At 36.9% G+C, this 20,012-nt stretch overlaps 1 protein-coding gene across 2 annotated transcripts in view; it reads right to left on the bottom strand.

Moving 5' to 3' along the window:
- The window catches only part of LOC145986408 (trehalose transporter 1-like protein), a 128,784-nt gene that overhangs the window by 3,960 nt on the left and 104,812 nt on the right, over positions 1-20,012 (bottom strand). The window contains exon 4 of one of the 2 annotated variants that reach the window (XM_083120389.1): positions 5,432-8,486. The exons of the other annotated variant lie outside the window; for it this stretch is intronic. Coding sequence (XP_082976515.1) covers positions 7,222-8,486 — 1,265 coding nt within the window. The 3' untranslated portion in view covers positions 5,432-7,221. Of the gene's footprint in view, positions 1-5,431; positions 8,487-20,012 lie in introns of those variants that run through there. 2 annotated transcript variants of the gene reach the window in all.

Raw genomic sequence — 20,012 nt, 5'->3', positions numbered from 1 at the left:
ACGCCATGCCACAGATTTTGCTGGATAAAGTAAATGGCCAGTTTTCGGGTAATGGTGAACAGTCATCAACCTTGTGTTTGTCATTATCCCACGCTGTTCAATGAAAGTTCTTCCACAATTGACTGACAATAATAATGATTTAAATATATTTAAATGTACAAAATGTGTTTGAATTACTTGAACTGTTAGTTTTATGTTTCATTGCCAGACAAAGTATATGTTTTGCCTTTTACTATAGTCCATATCATCTTCAAGGTTACAAAACTTGTTTTGAAATGGTATATAAATTTTCTTGGTCTTTAACTAAGTTAAATCAACCTCTTAGGAAGTAACCAAACTTCATACATAACATAATTTTGTGTGATATCAAATGTGTTCACATTACCCCACAACACTGGGCAATGGTGAACATTGCCACATTTCTTATATGTAATATTCCTAAACTAGAATTCAACGTAACACTGTCTGCGAGTGATGAAATTATTCATCACAAAATACTAAATAAGTGAACCATAATTCGAAACAATTTAGTTGTAACAAATAACCCAATCAGTTGTTGAACTACAAGCCTGGCAAAAATATATGTACAACTAATAATTAGGGATGTGATAAATTCACACACAAAAAAATGAAAGGTTGAGCACAAGTCTAAAAAAAAATCGCTAATAAATTTCGACATTAAAATTGTGCTTAAATCAAATAAACATTTTGTATAATAATTTTACATTGAAACTATTTGCATTATATTGGGTCTGGACTATGGTCCCAGAACATTGTTTGCTTGCAAAATGAGTGATTCAGTCCTGGAGGGAGTCCCATGACAAAAAGTTTAAGTCCACTTTATGCTCAGACAGGATAATTTGGATTGGATCTACAGTTTAACCTCGGAGAAGATAATTTCTTCTCTGTGGTTTAACGTTGGAGTGAACCACTGTACCTCCACTGGGAATTAAACCTAGGATCCCTTGATTACAAGGTGACAGCATTAGGCACTATGATATTAGGGAAGCTGAGGCAGAGATCCATCATTGGGAAAATTTGGGAAGCCTCCTTGAAAAGTATTTCAGATGTTGACCACAGAGTCCAGTAATTTAACAAAACAGAATTTTCATTCTTTTAATAATTTTTAATGACTACCCAAGTCAAATTAATGTTTTTTCCTTCCTACATTAATATTCTTTCTAAATTAGGGTATAATTTGGCGACCATGTTTAATGCATTAAAAGCCAAATTAATGCCTGAATGTCAAGGACAACTTTAAACACTGATGCGTCGAAGTTTGCTCGTTGAAGTTTGCTTGTGTAAATATAGTTCATACACATAATGCACAAAAAATACAATTTAATTTTCATATTTGAATGTATTGTGTAGAAAAGTATGTTTTAGCTTAGAAGATCAATATTTTCACATTGATATACCAAGTTACTTTTGGAAAGAAAATTCATTATAATGATTTACTCTTTTCATTGACTTGATCAACTGATCATACTTTTTGGAGCCGAAAGCTCATATCAAGCAGCAAAAGTATATGAGGTCACCAACTTCCCTAATCTAAAAAAAAATGTTGCATAATTATACTTCTTCCGGCAACTTAGAATTCAAATTCATGTACTTTTGTAACTGCAAACATTACATCTTATTCATTTCCAAATGATTTTTCATTCTCCTGTGCACCATGGAAAAAATCAGGGGTGCCCACAGGGAGAATTGTGGTGCAGATTGCGCCATCAAAATTTTTGGGTGGATTTTTTCTTTAATGTATTAGTGTAAAATTCAACACTTATATATTATTTCCAAAATAAATGTAAAGACCTTTTCACATTAGGTACACCATATTTAATCCATTAGATGAAGAAAATGAAGTATTTAGAGGTAGCGATGATGCCCACAGGTGGGTTTGTGAACTCACGTTATGTTCAAGCAACTTATTTTTTGTGGGGGGGGGGACGATTCTTTGTGATGGAAATTTGATGTGAAACAGTACAGCATTTGGCACAAGTTGAATTACATTATTAACTATCCATTGCTGTTACATAAATAGCAAATTCTAGACTGCCAAGGAAATTGTAACGGTTAATATTATTATTAAGGAAGTGGGGATATCCAACTCTTACACATTGGGTCTTAAATCGACACGTGGATTCTGGTGGGAGATTGAAGATTAAACGTTGGGGGAGGGGAGGATCATATATCCGACTATTGAATATCATTGTTAAATCTTAGCTTATCGTGAGAATTTTAGTTAAGGGGGGCTGATCATTAAATAACACTTGTGTATTAATATTACGTCTGAGATTGTAGCAGAAAATATGGTTTGGAGGTTTTTTCTTTTGGAGGGAGTAATATCTAGGTTGAAGGATTGAATATTACATTTGAGGTGAGGAGATATGGAGCTCTTAATAAAGTGTAAAATCTTAGATTGTCAATGGATTTCTTTAGGGTTCGAACATTATATTTGGGGACTATATTTAGCAATATGGTATGTGCAAGTTTCAGTGCCGAACATGGGAAAAGAGAAGGTGGAAAAGAGTAAATATCAAGGGATCCTATGAAAGTATTAAAGTCCCATTAAATTAATATTCTTGCAAGCCTGCAAAGAAATGGAAATTTTTCTTGCATTACAAAAATGTATGTCTAGCATTTTCATGAGACGATTGTGAAGAATTATACTGTAGCTGCATTACAAGACAAACAATATTCTTGATATTTATTAATAATATAATTTATTAAAATAGATTTAGCATCGGTATACTGCTTAATTTAAAGCAGTTGAGTCAGTTTGATGATATGGTTCTATTAGCAATATTATTCCATTATTGATTCCCTGTAGGCTATGCTGCAATAGTTGTACTAACTGTGTACTTCAGAGTAACACCTTGCACATTACTCGATAAAACAGGAAAATAAATAGTGTCAAATTCACATTTGTAACTTATTGTTGCAGGGTAATTTTGCTTTAGGAAGGAAATCTGCACTTAAGATGAAATCCATGTAATTATTACTATGGATTACTAAAAAAAAATGTAATTCTTTGAAGGGGGTACCTTATTATATTATATTCTCGTTCCGGCCTTAGGAATTTTTAGCTAGGTTCTGTAATTTTCGATCTTAAGTTGTATAAGACTTTGTGTTAAATAGCGAAATTGTGGGTTATTGAAATCTTGTTCTCCAAACACAGTTTAAATACATATTTATATAATTATGACACTTGAGATTGCTAACTTTCCGTTATTTCGAAAATTTGAACCATTAACAAATATGGACAGTTTAACAGGCTATTGCATAAAAAAGATTGAAATATTACGTATTCACCAAAATACGTGGGTGACACTAAAAGTTTTTAGATGTGGCAACACTGATTGCAGCAATACATTGTCTCTAGGATATGTTGAAGTTAGTAGTCTGTGAAGTGTGATAATGCTGCAGAATTTATAGTTGTTAATTGTTGTGTGCCAGAAATTAGTCAATTATTGTCGTGTGTGTACAGTAAAATGGATTTAACACGGGAGCACTTCAGAGCAATGATTTTTTACGATTTTCGAGCAGGTTTAACGCAGCAGCAATGTTATGAAAGGCTCCAAAATGCATTTCAGGAGGAAGCCCCATGCCGTGCGACTGTGTTTAATTGTTTTTTTAGAATTTCGACGTGGACGTCAGAAACTCAGTGATGAATTACGTGATGGTCGTCCTGTGACAGCAACTTCTCAAGAAAACGTCGACAGAGTGCGTCGCATGATAGAGGAGGATAACCGGGTGACATATGCAGTTATTAGTGCAACACTGGGTATTGGTATGAGTCAGGTTCAAACGATCCTGCATGACCGCCTTGGTGTCAGGAAGCTCTGTGCCAGATGGATCCCACACCATCTTAATCAGGAGCAAAAGCAGGCACGGGTCACATGGTGCATGAAAATGATGGACAAATTTAACCAAGGACAATCAAATGCAGTGTATGACATCGTAACAGGTGACGAAACTTGGGTGTACTGTTATGAACCCGAGAGCAAACGACAGTCGACGCAGTGGATCTTCCCGGATGAAGACCCACCAACAAAAGTCAGGAAGGGACGAAGTGTTGGCAAACATATGGTTGCCACTTTCTTCAGTCGGACGGGCAATATTGCAACAGTGCCGCTACAGGGACGTCGGACCGTTAATGCTGAATGATACACTACGGTTTGTTTACCGGAGATCGTACGGAAAGTTCGTGAAAAACGCCCACGAAGTCGCATTATTGTGCATCAAGACAATGCGCGCAGCCATACAGCAGTACGAACAATTGAATTCTTCAAAGCCTCCAACATCGAAGAAATGACTCATCCTCCTTACAGTCCCGACCTCGCCCATTGTGATTTCTTCCTGTTCCCTAAAATCAAGGATACATTACGAGGTTCTTCATTTCCTACTCCCGAAGACGCAGTCACCGCCTTCGTTCAGTGCATTCAAGAGGTGCCTGCAGATGTGTGGTCCCAGTGCTTTCACACTTGGTTTGAGCGGATGAACAAGTGTATCAACTGTCATGGAGAATACTTTGAAAAATTATAGCATTCATACTTTTGGTCTCCAGTGTTTTACTTGCGCGTGTCTAAAAACTTTTAGTGTGACCTATCGTATTTTGAGGTGTAATGCATCCACGGTCTAGCTGGGGGATGGAAACCTCTGTTTAAGGAAGACGAGGAGATCAAGTATCATGTTCAATGAAGCTTAAAAAAACGTTACTTTCAGTAGACACGCTATCGTAATTAAATACTTCATGTGGATTACCACATGATTTGGGGGGGACGCATGATGAGATTTGGGGGCATTGTGCCATTGGCCTTGGGGGGGGGGGGATGGGCACCCCTGGAAAAAAATAGAAATTATACTGAAGTCAGCCTTAGTATAACTGTTAAAATATGCTATGTAGGATGCAAGAAACTCTTGTTGCCAAAGTTTCTTGTTAAAGAAACCTGGCAACAGTGCATCACGACCAGAAAGGTAGGTACTTTGCTGAAGAAAGAGTAGCCTGTCTGTAATGTTATTAGCTTTTTGAAAAGCACTGCCCTTTTACACTGTATCTGAAGAAGTTTTAGTGTCTCCTTAATTACCTTTAAAACATTTTGTGTATGTCTTGTGCACACCCTTTTACAACCTTTTACTTTCAGCATTTTCAAGAGGCTTTTTACATCCTTTTTATAAATTTCAGGTAAGGGTTTTTAGTATGGGGATCTTTCCCCATATAGTCTGAAGCATGCAAAATGGCCATATGTGGGGATGCACCAATAAATTTTCATTCATTCATTTATTGAAATTTATCAATTGAACAGAGATTTCCATGCAGCGCTTTAAGTAATTGTTACAGCCTGAGAATTGTTAACCTGCGCTGTGTTAATATTTTTTGTTTGTATGTTATGTAGGTAATTTTAAGGAACACGAATAGTTGTTTGTGATATAATTAATTTATATATATAATATTGTACATTATAAGCCATTTTAAAAGCCTGCTTCACATAAACAACTTACAAAATATATAATGCTCACAAGAATAATACTGCATAAGAATACACAATATAGACACTTCAATCTGGTATCACAGACTATATTTCATTAAGCATTAAGTGCTACTATTTTCACAAACCTTAGCTATGCAGACAGCAAAACAATGGACAGGCTGTACACTGCATATTTATAATCCTTTGCTTTATGTGTCAGTCAAGATCCATCTCTAATTCCAAAAACATTGCATTTCAAAACCTATTTAGAACATGCCTAAATATTCCGTTATTCAGGGCAAAAATTTGTTATCTACCTTTTGTGTGGTTTTTACCTATTTTAGTTTCAAACTGTAATGTAAATACTTTAACAACACCCCTTCCGTAATTCTTTGACTGATGAGTGCACCAAGTGATTTCTCACCATTTTTCAACTGAAGGTTCTGCACAGTTGTGAACTGTGCATGAAAGTTACTAGTGTCCCTTAATCAGACTTATCTAATCATCATTCATCCTCATCTTAAAGAGGCAGAAACGCAACATAAAAAAAGAAAATTAAAATATATAGTGTTTGTTCTTAGATTTGAACCTTGATGTAATCCAATCACAGCATCATATTAACCTTATAACCTTATCAAAATATTAGAAAGACTGAGTAAAATCAGTGTAGATACTCTCACTTTAGGACACTGAAATATAAATATAAACTTTACATTCTGGGTAAATATCCCTCCGACAAGGGATATTAGGCATTATTCGATTATGATTTTTAACAATAAAAAAAAACTTACACTTATCTTAAAATATATTAATGACTTTGAGTTTTCTAATTTTAGAGTTGTAATGAAATTAACATGGAGTTGCAGTCTTCCTTCTATAAATATTTTAAATGATTGATAAAAAATATGAATCCTTGTCTCACATTCTGTGATAAAAAAAAAGGAATCCTTCTCTCACATTCTGTGATAACTAAATATGAATCTTTCTCCCACATTCTAAAATGGTGAAAGGGCACTTCTGTGAGTATGTACATCATGTAAGAAAAACTTATGAACCATTTTGTACTTTCAGTTTGATGATAAAATAATTTTCAAAATTTTTTAATGATATGTACATTCAGCTTTAAAGCTGCCAGGAAAGCTAGGAAATTTATTTACATTTGTTTTTAGTATATGTTTCTGTGAAATACCAAATATCACTAACATTTAAAGTGATAGAACATAACTTGCTTTTTAACAGCAACTTTTGTTGTCAAGATTACAATTATTTCGCTGAAACATTAAAATGTTCAAGAACAAATATCGAATGTTCAATGTAGAACTTTATCTGAACCTTTGCCTACTAGATACTATAAACATATTCTTTGTGGATAAAGTATTGTTAAAACTACAGTTTTTGCAAACTTATGCTCAAGGTGTGAAAATATTTATGTTAAGCATTTCAATTTGAAAATTTGATCCAAATCTGGACAAATTTTTAAGTTAGTTTAATATATCACAAAAATGACAACTTTAGTGTTCACAACATATTCCTTTGGAGCAAATACTCACTGGAACTTCCTTCATATTATAAGTTCAAAGACACGACTGGAATACAGTTCTTTCTGTACTTTATAGTCATTAGTTATTATAAAACAAAGAGAAATGTTCTTGTAAAAACACTACATAACTGAAATTTACTTTCTTCCTGTATCTCAACTTCTGTTCGTAGGAACTACATCCAGTGCATACACATATACTATTGTCAAATGTTAGCATTTTGCTAGTTTTATATCTTGTTCAGGTTTCTTTTCTCTGCTGATCCACATCACATTATCATCAGCAAAGTAGTCCTCAATTTCTGCAAGTGTTTTTCCTTTAGTCTCTGGGACAAATAGGTAAATAAATATGGTTCCCACAATTGAAGCTACTCCAAAGAACCAAAACATACCATGACCATGAAGAGCTTCTACAAACTGAGGATACACTTTAGCTGTTATGAATAGAGCAATGTTTATGACTGTGAAGGTAAGGCCACCAAGAACTCCTCTAGCTCTTGCTGGTAGCATTTCACTCAGCATGATCCCAGGAAGCACAAAGAAACCAAAAGTGTTTGTAAATATGTAGAAGAGAATGGCTATGATTGGCAGCCAAGCATCGATGGTTTCATCACCATCTGGGCGGTAATACAGAAAAGTTCCCAAAATTAATGTTGAAATGGCAGTGAAGAACCCTGAAGTTAGTGCCAATGGCCTCCTTCCAACCCAGAATAGAAGGAAGCAGGTGAGAATTGTAGAAGCTGTTCTTGTGATAGCTGTCAAAACTGCAGCTAAAAAGTGATTCATGCCACTGCCTGCATGTGCCATGATGTTAACACCGTAAAATATCACCGTGTAAGTTCCAGAGATTATCTGTAGAAGAGAGAATGCGTTCACAATTAAGAATGGCTTCATTATTTGGGGATGGAAGTATTGTTTCCATGAGGTTTCTTTCTGTTTTACTGCATCTTCCTTTTCTTTTTCGAGTCGTGTTACCAGTTGGTGCAGTTCCTTCTTTGCGACACCTGGCCTGTATCCTCTCAGCCAGTCCAGCGTGATTTCAGCATCTCTGATGCGCCCCTTCCTAACCAGCCACACCGGGCTCTCTGGAAGAAACATGAATGCAATGAAAGATAGGACAGGTAGCGCGATTGCCAGTCCAGCCACTAGCTGCCAATGCAAGATAGAACCAAGACAGTACACTATGAGGATTCCAGTCGAGTAACTGATGAAGGGCGTGCCAATGAATATCCCTCGCAGTCGTGGTTCTGACGATTCTCCAAGAATGACTTGCGAGGGTGCTGCTGCCAGGCCTACAGCAAGACCTGCCCCAACTCTTCCAGCAAATATCATAAAGTGACTGTTTGCACATGCCATTAGTATCCACCCAATCACAAATGGCAGAACAGCAGCTTGCAGAGTAAACTTTCTTCCCCAGTGGTCCATTAGGGTTCCGCTGAGAAGAGATCCAACCGGTGTGGCTGCTGAATGTATGCTAGCTGAAAAGAAATTAAAATTATCAGTATCCATGTATAATCCATGTACAAAATTTGAATTAAGGGCTAACTTAATAAGGGTTCCTGATTGTGGTTTCAGTCTGCATAATTACACATTTTTAGAAAACACAAAACAGGATGGTAAATTCTGTTGCATGGTTGGAATGGTGCAATTAGGGTGACCGCCAATCTGCTTGTTCTATATCTCAGGCCCAGTATGCTTAATCCTAGTTTTCTTCAACATGCTTTTTTGGAACTTCTAATGCATAATTCCAAATTGTAGTGAAAAGAATAAAAAATGTTGAGCAAGTTCAAGGCATGGTAGAAATCTGTCATTGAGAGAAAAGGGGTCCAATTTTGCCAAAATTAGTTTTGTCCATTTTCTGTTCATGTAGTTATGCAGCTATTTAACTGCATAACTGGCAAGTAGGAAGTATGTTGAATCTCACTGTAGTAGACTTCTCTGTGGCCATTGGCAGAAAAGGGGGCAAAATAAAATCAATTGGTAAAGAGGGTATAAATCCAGTTACATCCACTTTCTCAGAATAAAAAAAAACAACAATAATAATTAGTTGGGTAAAAGGGGACAAGTCCAAAATACTTTGGACTTATGTTGTTATGAGCATACTAACTTAGACAATTAACCCTTTCTCAATAACCCATTAACATCATCACAGGTCTGTCAACAGTACTTCAGACTGAAGCTTGTTGCAAGTTTCCAGTGCATGGTTAGCAACAAAGGCAGTATTGCAGTGGCGGCTCGTGGTTCAGAATGTTGGTGGCTGCAGTGAATATATATAGCATATTCCTTCATCAATATATAATATATTTATATAACTTTCATTTGCATATATTTATAATGTAATTATATGTATTTATAATGTTATGACACCTGACACTTTCAAGGAGTACAATTAATAACCATCATACAAGATTTGAAGTTTCTATTTATTCGACAGCAATATTATGCAGAATTGTGTTTTTTGTGATTATGTAAGAAGTACTTTAATGTTCTGATTCAATTGTTCAATATTTTGACGGAAACTCTGATGAATCGATGCTTGTAATTGGACTGGAATACTCATCCAATAATATTAATCAGTATATTGAACAGTTTTTAATTGTTACAAATGGAGGCACATGGCACAGTGGTTCGGATCCCACTTTAAACTGTAGGTCCAGTCCTAATTAGTCCTTCTGTGCATAAAGTGGATTTAAAAAAAAAACAAATAAAATCAAATTGTTACAAGTTTCAAGCATTGGTATTGGTATCACACATAATTTAAATTAGGTTAAGATTCTCCACAAAATAAAATATTTATCTTTGCCTAACGTGGACATTTTGTCTGTTTCTCAACGACACAGGACATTGAGAATTGAATCCCAGCATTTGCTGCTGGTCTGTCCTCTTCTTCCCTCACACGCCGAGGGATTCGAAACGGTGTGACCTTGGTGTTTTGTAAATCCATTGCAACGGCCAAGCCGACTGATGCAGGGGATAGGAAGAACAGCGCTCTAGACTTCTAGAGATCAGGCTGTTGCTCCGGCTTTGCAACGTGTACCTGTGCATCTACTCATGCACTGTGAAATCTCGTAGGTTGCCTCCTTTTTTTAATGGATCGTAATGGAATTTTCTTTATGAAGCAATGAAGGACAAAATTGTTTGTTTATGTTCAATATATTTAATAGGAAAACGAATGAAAAATATACTAACAAAAAGTATGAAATTTCATTGTAAAATATTCGGTCATTGTGCAACACTGCAACAATATCAGTAACCGCCCCTGCAGTATTGTATTGGGTCGAGTGAGAGTCTCATCCAGCTGCTAACATGTTGCAAAAATGGGCTGATAACAGCCCTAAACCTGGTTCTTAATCTAACAATGAATTGTAATTGTGAAAATAATACATGCAAGTTGGTTAGGAGCAAAAAGTTTGGTGCTATCAGCATGTTTGGAGAACCTGATTCTCACAAAGTGATAGGAGATGAACGTGCCCAGCACCAAATCAATATTGTATTTGAATTAATTAACAATGGGCCACATTCCCACTTCCTTTGTATGCAACTCAATTCGAGAGAACAGTTATTATCGAATTAATCTTAATTCGCAGATAAAGTGGGTTTGATTTGAAACATGACCATTAAACTGACACAGTCCAAGGCCCAAGAGGACCAGTGTAGGTGTGTTACTAAGTTACTCTGATCGGATTTCTCAGTGAGCTATTAGGGTAAACAAATTGCATGCCCTGACTGGTTACTGGTGTCGGATTTATACCTTTCTTAAGTTAGAAATGAAAGGTTATGGAACTTTCTTCCAATAAAGTCTGTTTTATTATCATTTATGCACAGTATACAATAATACTTATCCACTGGCAATCTTGGATTCAAGTTAACTGATGCAAATTTGAGTACAAATCTGTAACGGGTAACCCTTCCAAGATTATTCACAGTTGCATAGTATCGCAAGAACCCAGAGCATGAGCAGCAGGTTTATGAGAAACTAACTGAAGCAAAATGCAGTGTCCGACAAGGGACCGGTCAGTTCTTCCTATGAGGTAGACTTGTGATACCAGCAATCCCATAAGAAAGCCAAAATATACAGAATTGTGGTTCTCTTTTATACTAAAAGGTTGTTTACAAAATACCAAGGAAACTTAGCCGATATTTACACCTATCCATGGATTTCCATAATTACATCATGCAATTATTTACATAAAATAATCAAAGGTGTAAATAATATACCTTTCTAAAATATTATTCCAATGCCTAAAACATTTACATAATAAGTAATTTTGTCATCTTTAAGAAATGCAGATTAATTCCTGAACATTTTAATCTCGTGCAAGTCACAGATAATTTATGCAGGCGCAGATGTTGAGCACCTGCTCTATAAATGGAAACATGATCAGATTCGACAGGGGCGACATAAAACTTCTCAGAAGTGTGTCATGTAAAGTGTGATTTCATTATTGGAATTGGAAACTCGACTCGAATTCGTAGGACTGTACTCAGGTCTATGCAAAAGAAGTTTAGACATCAGTGTGTGCTTCAATGTCCACAGGAGCATGTGTTTAATTGTACAAACACTTTGACATCCTCTGTCATGGACATGACATGACAGTGAGCAATATTGCAAGTAGTCATCCTGTGTGTTGCATGTGGCACAAGGGTATCAGGATAAGAGGTTCGAAACAAATTGCCTCATGCCTGTTCATATTTCATTTGGATTTCCCCAATTCTGTTTCACACATTGTAGTGTATTCAGATACATGACTGGAGAGGGAGGACAAAAACTTCCATGACTTTGACTAAAATGGTGCATGCATTGATCATTTGGAGTGTGACAGCCACCAATAACTCATTGAAATAGGAAAGAAGAATCACCTTCACAAAAAGGAGACTAATCCTGCCAGGTGTGCCCATCTCCCCAAACCCCAAGGCATATGATGCACTCCCCCAAAAAGGCAGAACATATCCCCCCTTTTATGCCGAATTATTTAGTCAAAATATTTTGGTCAGACAAAATTTATGGAACAATGTAACACAGATATATTTATGCATATTTTGCTGTATGTTTTACTTTAGATATTGTTTAGAATGCAGACAATTACATGTATTGTATATTACTTTGCCATTGATTAAAATAACATTTTACAGAAATGATAACTTCTGACCTTGCAAATTTGTTGCAGCAAACTTATTGATAATTTCTTCCATTGGCTCCACTTTTAAAATATTGGACTCAGAGGTTGGAATTAAGTTAGACATTAATCACTCATCAGCCATACACAAACGCAGTCTGTTTTAAATGGTTCTAATGACACTCATTGTGCATTCTGCAGAGCAACTTGTTACTGGTATGGAGATCAGAATTGTATAAAATACCTGCAAATTTGGAAAGGTCGAAAAGTGGACAACATCACTGCATGGTTTAAGAAATCCATTCTTAACCTATTTCTGCTTATCCATAACTTATTCAGAACCCGTCATGTCACCTGTACCTGAGAATCTCCTAACTTTCTTTCTCAATCCCATCTTCTCCAACACGATTAAACACAAAGTAGAAAAGCGATGTTAAATAACTCAAGGTGAATAATGTTTTCCATTTCAAAGCTTCAGAAACACTTTACAATCAAATCATGTGAACAGGAAGGATAGCATAAAAAAGTTCTAAAATAATTACCTGTCATATGTTTCTCGTGGCTCATCTCATTAGGCTGATTTTGTTAACCTGGTCCTTGAACCTGAACTTGAAGCACTTTCATCATTGGTGTGATTTTGACAAGGCCCACTTCCAAATTTAACTTCCACAGTTTTAAACTTTATGGGAAGATTATTTTAAGTTTTATATACATGTTTAAGTTCAGTGTTCTTTCCACTTATCCTGGAGATGAATGGTATTACATGTACTCCATTCGCATGTATTTGAACTGGCTTGGAAGACTGCTTGGAATGAATGTTCCCCTTTCAACTTACATAGTCAACGAAAGTAAACTTTAGACAATGAAAAACCACATAGAAAACACCAGACATTGTTACCACTGGCTGAAATGCCAACAATCGAAAGGCACATAACATTCGAAACATTTCATTGCAGTTGAAATTAAAAGACTAAAGAAAGGAAAAGCACGCTCACTTTCATGTTTCCTTACATAAAACGTACAAAGCTGCCTAGGCTCACTGCCATTGTTAGTGTACTGAACCTTACTTTTAACATTTTGTCTGCATGACTAACCTTGTATACAGTGGCAATTGGGTTCCAAAACTAGGGAGGCAAGGTGCCAAAACTAGGGGGGCAAGGACAGTTTACTTTCCCTTGGTAGATAAAGTTTAATATAGGCTACTGGGCGAACAAAAGTTGCAAAAACTGAAAGGGGGGGGGGGGGGGGCAACTGTCCCTCGCCTGCCTAATCGTCGCCACTGCTTGCGAAAAGCACGTCTCCCGCTTTCCAAACCGATTCTAAAGGCATAAGCGGTGGTGTTTCATTTCAACCCCATCGTAGCGATCACCCAAAGGCAGGTAAAAAAAAAACAACAAAAAAACCTACACAATAACCATATCTAAAAATCAATGACAAGTCAAAATCTTGGAACACTAAGGACGCCTTGAAACTAGAAAGTTTGGGAACTCCTGCACTAAGCCATTGGGGAGGCCCTCCAGTAGATCTGATTTTTTCAGTTTGGAAATGGGAACTACTTGCTGAACTTGATGAACTGTGTTTCATAATGCAAATTTGTCTTCTACAGAAATGATCCCCCTTCAGATGTGTAATGGAACCAATGTAATCATGCCACTGGAACTTTTTTTTAACAGGAAATGCTCGTTGCTCATTTCCAGGATTGTAAATCTCGTATTCTAACCACTGTTTCTCACTGATATATTTTTCATGGATGTTCTTGCTGTGCCTCTTCGAATGCAGGATTCAGGTGTGCCCACAGGGGGATTCATGACTGGTCTGAGTTATTTTAAAACTTATTTATACTATCCTTCCTGTTCACATGATTTGATTGTAAAGTGTTTCTGAAGCTTTGCAACGGAAAACATTATTCACATTGAGTTATTTAACGTCGCTTTTCTACCTTGTGGTAAATCGTGATGTGGAAGATGGGATTGATTGATTTGATTTATTTTTACTTCGCTTTTTGTGAAACTTTTAGCTAATTTGCGAAGATGGGGATGAGTGATGATATGATGAAACTGATGAATGGACACTCACAAACATCCATGCCCAGGCCGGTATTCCAACCCGGGACCCTTGGCGTTGTAGCGCGATGTTCTAATCACTCCGCCACGCGGACCGGCAAGTTGGGATTGAGAAAGAAAGTTAGAAAATTCAGGTACAGACAACATGACGAGTTCTGACAGGAGCGTAACTAGGCTGGAGCAGCCGGGGCTGGGCCCCGAAATGCCGTAAGACTGTATTGGATTTTCCTGACTTATCTTTTTGTTAGACTGGCCCACTGAAGGCAGATTATATAGTGATGTGCGAGTTCCAATACTAGTGGTTTCGTGTAGGTGTAAGTCTCCAGTAATTATGCTAAGATTTCCCACTGTGCCTAGGAAAGAATGCTAGCGGGGTCAAATTATGCAAGGATTGCATTAAGCTAGGATTGCAACGTTAGCCGGGAAATCGATGAACGTACAAAAAGAACGCAACAACTTGCACCTCAAGTTCTAGGCCACGCAGGATTTTCTTCTGAGGGCTGAAATTCTAAAGGTGGATATTACATAGCTGCGTTGTAGAGAAAGCAGGATCTGCTATAAAATATTTCATAATTGATACTTTTTAACCTTCGCTTGGAAAGTTGCTCAAAACCAAAAATGGTAATCGGGTGTTTTTCCCCCAACTTGTAAACTGAAAATGATGATTTTCTTAAAATTTCTGGAGGGATTGTAGGCCATCAGCTTCCTCTGCCTATGCCAGTGTTTCAAGCTTATTGCGTAACTAGTCATAATTTAAAATTGTTTCTTATAGATGCTGTAGAAGGTAAGCTGGAAATAGCCCTGTTAAAAAAGAAGTTCAGAATGTGCTTAAGGATATTAAGAGTAAGTAAGAGTATTCTGCGATTGCAAGAGTCAAAAAATCTTGAATTAGGAATAAGCCAAACCTAGCTCTCAAAACGCTTGATCCTACACGATGAGCAGGAAGATAAGAAGCTGTGTATGATCCTAAAGAGTTTTGATAGCAACAACATTATTCTTTACCATGGGCTCCAAGGTGAAATATCAATAGAAATAACGGTGATATATTTTCTTTGAAATCTTGTCCGTACATATTGTCCATAAAATGCACATGGACTTCAACTTTTATAGAGAATAAATTGCATACTGCATCTACCTTCTGTTGTATATGCCTGTATCAAAATATACGTACTTTGAACTTCCTTAAGTATGGCTGGCACATCACAAGAGGAACTCATGAAAGTTTCATGGTGAATTTTCTAATTTGTGTGCAGATTCTCTTTCCTTAATTGTTTTGTGTATATCCCGCATGCATGGGGGGAGGTGATGTCGGGCTCTTGGGGGCTTAGCCCCACCCCTATCTAACTACGCACATGCCCCTGAGTTTCGATTATTAGCACCAACAATGTTCATTCCAACAACTGACTGCATCTCCTAATAAAGCTAATTACAGAGGAAGATAACGTAATCATACTTGAAAATGTTCACAGGAATACCAATATAATAAGAAAAAGAAAATTACTCTGGGGTGGTGCCCTGTTACCCTCGAAGGGTTAATGCAGTGATCATTTATGCGAGATAAGGATATATGTAATCCTAGGAAGGCATCGAAGTGCACCGAAGCTGCAGGTTCACACAATGATTATTCCAATTCTTCTCAGTCCGTATAGCAAGTGGCAAAGATCAAAGAATGTTATCAAGATTCAGCTCTTGAACTGAACATTAGCCGTCTCTTTTACCAACAGTTAAAAAGGAGTTGCTTTAGTTTAACGTGCACATGCACCCAGAATATGAATGGTTACAAGTAGTGATTAGTGTACGCAGGATTTCTTTCGGTTAGGGCCTCCGTCGAAGGTTAGGGATGGCAATGTCCCCTGCCCCCCCTGTGGTTGCGCCATTGGCTGCAAATAATTTCAGGGGCACCATGGCATTCTCTCTTTTACAACTTTTTTCATTTACATCGTTCGGCCAGTGACGGCGCCAGCCTGAAATAAGTGAGGGGGCTACAGATTTCGGGAGTCAAATTCTCGGGGGCTAAGTAATACCGGCTAAAAGTTATTTACTTAATACCAGTGGCGCAGGAACGTTTTTCATTTGGGGGGGTACAAAATTCAGCCTCCCATATATATATATATATATATATATATATATATCCATATATGTCCAATCAAGTGTCGCAATAATAATAATTAGAATAATTATATTTAATTTAATTAATATATTAATTAATTAAATATGTACATTAATTAGTATTGTTATTATTACATGAATAGGTAAAATATAGTAAAAGAATATAAATATAACACCAAGTATTCATTATCTAGCTTACGTGTAGTTAAGATCGCCAAGATTTGCACAAAAACAACTGCCCTGGCAAGAAATTTAATGTCAGATAGAAAAAGAATTGACTATATATTGAATAACAAAAAAAGGAGTTAGATCCAATTAACGAAAAGTAAAGTTCCTGATTAATATTTTATGGATATTATCATTAGTAGTGTGCATAAATCTTTGGAATCCTTGAAAGCCGTATGAGCCAAATTCCTTGCCTTCCAATAAGTTCAGCGGAGAAAACCATCGAGTATACAGGGTGCAGCAGAAATAACTCCCGGATTTAATTCGTGAATAACAAAGCAACGATAGATGTTATGCAAAATTGTATTTCACAGTTGGAAAGAACAAGGATTACCATTTTGTTTCCCATATGTACCGAGACAACTCCACGAACGCCCCTACTTTTTTGAGGAAGACGGCACGCAGTTAATGTAACGTCTGACCGTTATGTATGGATGTTACGCAACTTCCTGCAGCCGAAATCGAACGAACGTGGCAAATGTGGCTGTGTGGTTCCAACAGGATGGTGCCTCAGTACGCGTATCGATGAACGCGCTACGTGAAATGTTTCCAGGGCGTCTGATCTCACTTCGAAGTGACCTTCCATGGCCAACTCGTTCCCCCGAGCTCGCACCCTGCGACTTCTTTCTGTGGGAGTACCTGAAGTTTACCAAGGAAGGCCGAGGACAGCCAATGATCTGAAAGATGGTACCAGACAGGAAAAAACGGCAATACCGACCAGACATTACTAGGAGGGTAATGCAGAACTTCAGGGCGAGACTTCAGAAATGCGTACACTGTGCAGATCGGCATTTAGACGATATCATTTTAAAACAAAGTCAACTATGTCACACAAAATGGTGACTTGTGGCAATTTTGACAAAAAATAATTGGAACATTTTGTTCTTTGCAAATGTGCAATAAAATGGTAAACCTTGTTCTTTCCAACTGTGCAATAAAGTTTTGCATAACATCTATCGTTGCTTTGTTATTCACAAATGAAATCCGGGAGATATTTCTGCCGCACCCTAACTTGTAATTGTTACGCTGTTCAAGCATGGTATTGGCATTGATGGAAATTGAGTATAACAAATGCTAAACAATTATATTTTGATAAATTACTTTTACTACTTGGTAAGTCTTTCGGGGGGAAGGGGTCCGGACCACCTCGACCCCCACAAAAACGTCCTTGATACCTAGGTATAATGTGAAGCCATGAGAAATATTTTCTTTTAGAACGGCACACACGAATGTCCTGTTATTTAATGCAAAATATGCATAAATATTTTACATTGTTTTTGTTAGAATTTAAGTTTTCAAAAAAACAAACAAAAAAAAACAGATTTTAAAATCAGATAACAATTCTGAAACATATAAGGCTAAGCTCTGAACCTCATTCTGGGCTTATTTGGATTTCACGGAACGGAAAATTAGGAGTGAGGGGGATCTTGAGCCGCCCCAACCAGGAATAATCATCTCCCACCCACTGGATATAGAAACTACATTATATAGAGTTCCACTTCCGTTCCGTTCATTCTAATTTTAAAAGTCCCATAGCTACGCATAAAAATATCTTTAAACAATTTATGGCAGATGTGTACCACATCCAATGCCTTTTAGAAGCCATGTATTCGGTATTTTGTCAGACTTCTATAGGGCGTTGTATTAAAAAAGAAAAAAATGAGTTCAGATGGTTCCCAATCAACTCGTAAGAAGTCTAACTTTGAAATATTTGTGAAAAATTTGACAAATCATTTATTTGTAATATAATTAGCTGTACCTAATGCCGCTCTTCAATTACTGAAAGTAATATCATTCGGTACATTTACAAAACCGAAATCTTTCAGCTCTCAGAAGTAGCAAGGAAAGCCATACGCTCAAAAGTTTATTCTTTCTTTTCAATTTTTGGTGGACCTTCATGGCGTGGTGCTAAGCACAGGGGAACACTTTACCTTTTTTACTTTACAATGTGAAGAGCCGGCCAAGGTTTATTTTCGTATGTAGTGGTATTAAATGCAGATACATGCGTGTGTTTTAGGATGACATGTCAATTTCTCGTTTATGTGAAAAGGTAAACTTTAATGTAAGCAGAAGCATGTGCGCGTCACAGTTAAAGATTTTCGCATCTACAAAGAAAATCCAAAACACATTCCCACCTCGCCGGACTCCGTGGCGGAGGGGTTAGCATAGCGCGCTATGACGCCTGAGATCCCAGGTTCGAATCCTGGCCTGCCCATGGGTGTTATTTTTGAGTGTCCATCAATTTCATCATATCATCATCACTCATCCTCATCTTCGCGATTAGCCAAAAGTGGCAGAAATGCGAAGTAAAATAAACCAAATCAATCAATCAAATATTCCCATCGTACTCCCAGATACCTTGTAAATCCAATCCAAAATCTACCAATAGAACCTGCAGTGAGTCTCATTTATCTCGTGCATTTATCTGACTAATGTAATTTTCTTACAATTTGACTTTAGAGTTTAACATAAAATAGCGTTGTGTTTCTGTTGCATTCGATATCACAATTAGATTTTAAGCAATTAATGTCCAATTATAAGTATACCTAATACATAGGTAAATAATAGTCCCCCGTCTGATAAAATCGCAAATTGCACCCTGTTTAAATGTCTAGGAAAGATTTCATTTCACCTAGGAATGATATCGCGATGCGATGAGTCGAGAATTGTCACAGCCTCATCTCGTCTCCTGTGTGGTGAGGTCCTTCTCGTTCTTGTTTGTGCTTATTTTTCTTTCGGTTTCCACTCTGAAGTTATGAAAACTTATTCCAAATTCACCTCATTCTCAGATAGGCTAATCGGCACTCTATTTTTTTTAAAAAAATATATATATCTTAATATAGTTTAAGTATAGTTTTCCCAACACCCTCTTACAAATTTATGCAAAATATGGGTGAGGTACAGGAGTGCATTGTAATCACCTTCCCCTTCCAAGTTGGTCTGTCGTGTCTCGTCTCGTTCGTGTAAGTGTTCCGTTTCGGAAAATTCCATTATAAATATTCAAAAGAAAATGGGGTTAGTCATATACTCTTCTGATGAAGATTTGTATCTTGTCTTCGAATCGACGCGACCACTGCTTTAGAAATGTGTACCCCTCCCTTACGCAAAGCAGCAATCGTCTGCTGCAGCGTAATTGCCTGAGAGTGAATCTGATTCCATCGTTCCACACACATTTTAAACAATTTTCATCTCCTTAAAGAGGTTTCCAAGAACATAGGTCAATGAACTAACTACTAGCAAGCACAATGTAGTATAATAAGTTTACAATTAAACGTTTTGAATTTCTGTGGTAAGGACTATAATGCTTAAAATTTATAAACAATAATACTTTTTTTATTGGACGAATTGATAATTGGTAATTTTAACAGTAGCACCTTCCGTCTGCTGTCAAATTACCAAAGGGGGGTACGGGGGGTACAACTCGATTTACGGATTTAGGGGGTACAGTACCCCCCTTCAAAAATTTGCGGGGGTACCATGTACCCCTGTA

The sequence above is a fragment of the Lepisma saccharinum genome, chromosome 4, assembly GCF_977018435.1.
Source record: "Lepisma saccharinum chromosome 4, izLepSacc3.1, whole genome shotgun sequence".
NCBI classification, from domain to species: Eukaryota; Metazoa; Arthropoda; class Insecta; order Zygentoma; family Lepismatidae; genus Lepisma; species Lepisma saccharinum.
The sequence above is the reverse complement of the archived record's forward strand: the minus strand, read 5'-3'. Positions and strand labels throughout refer to the sequence as shown.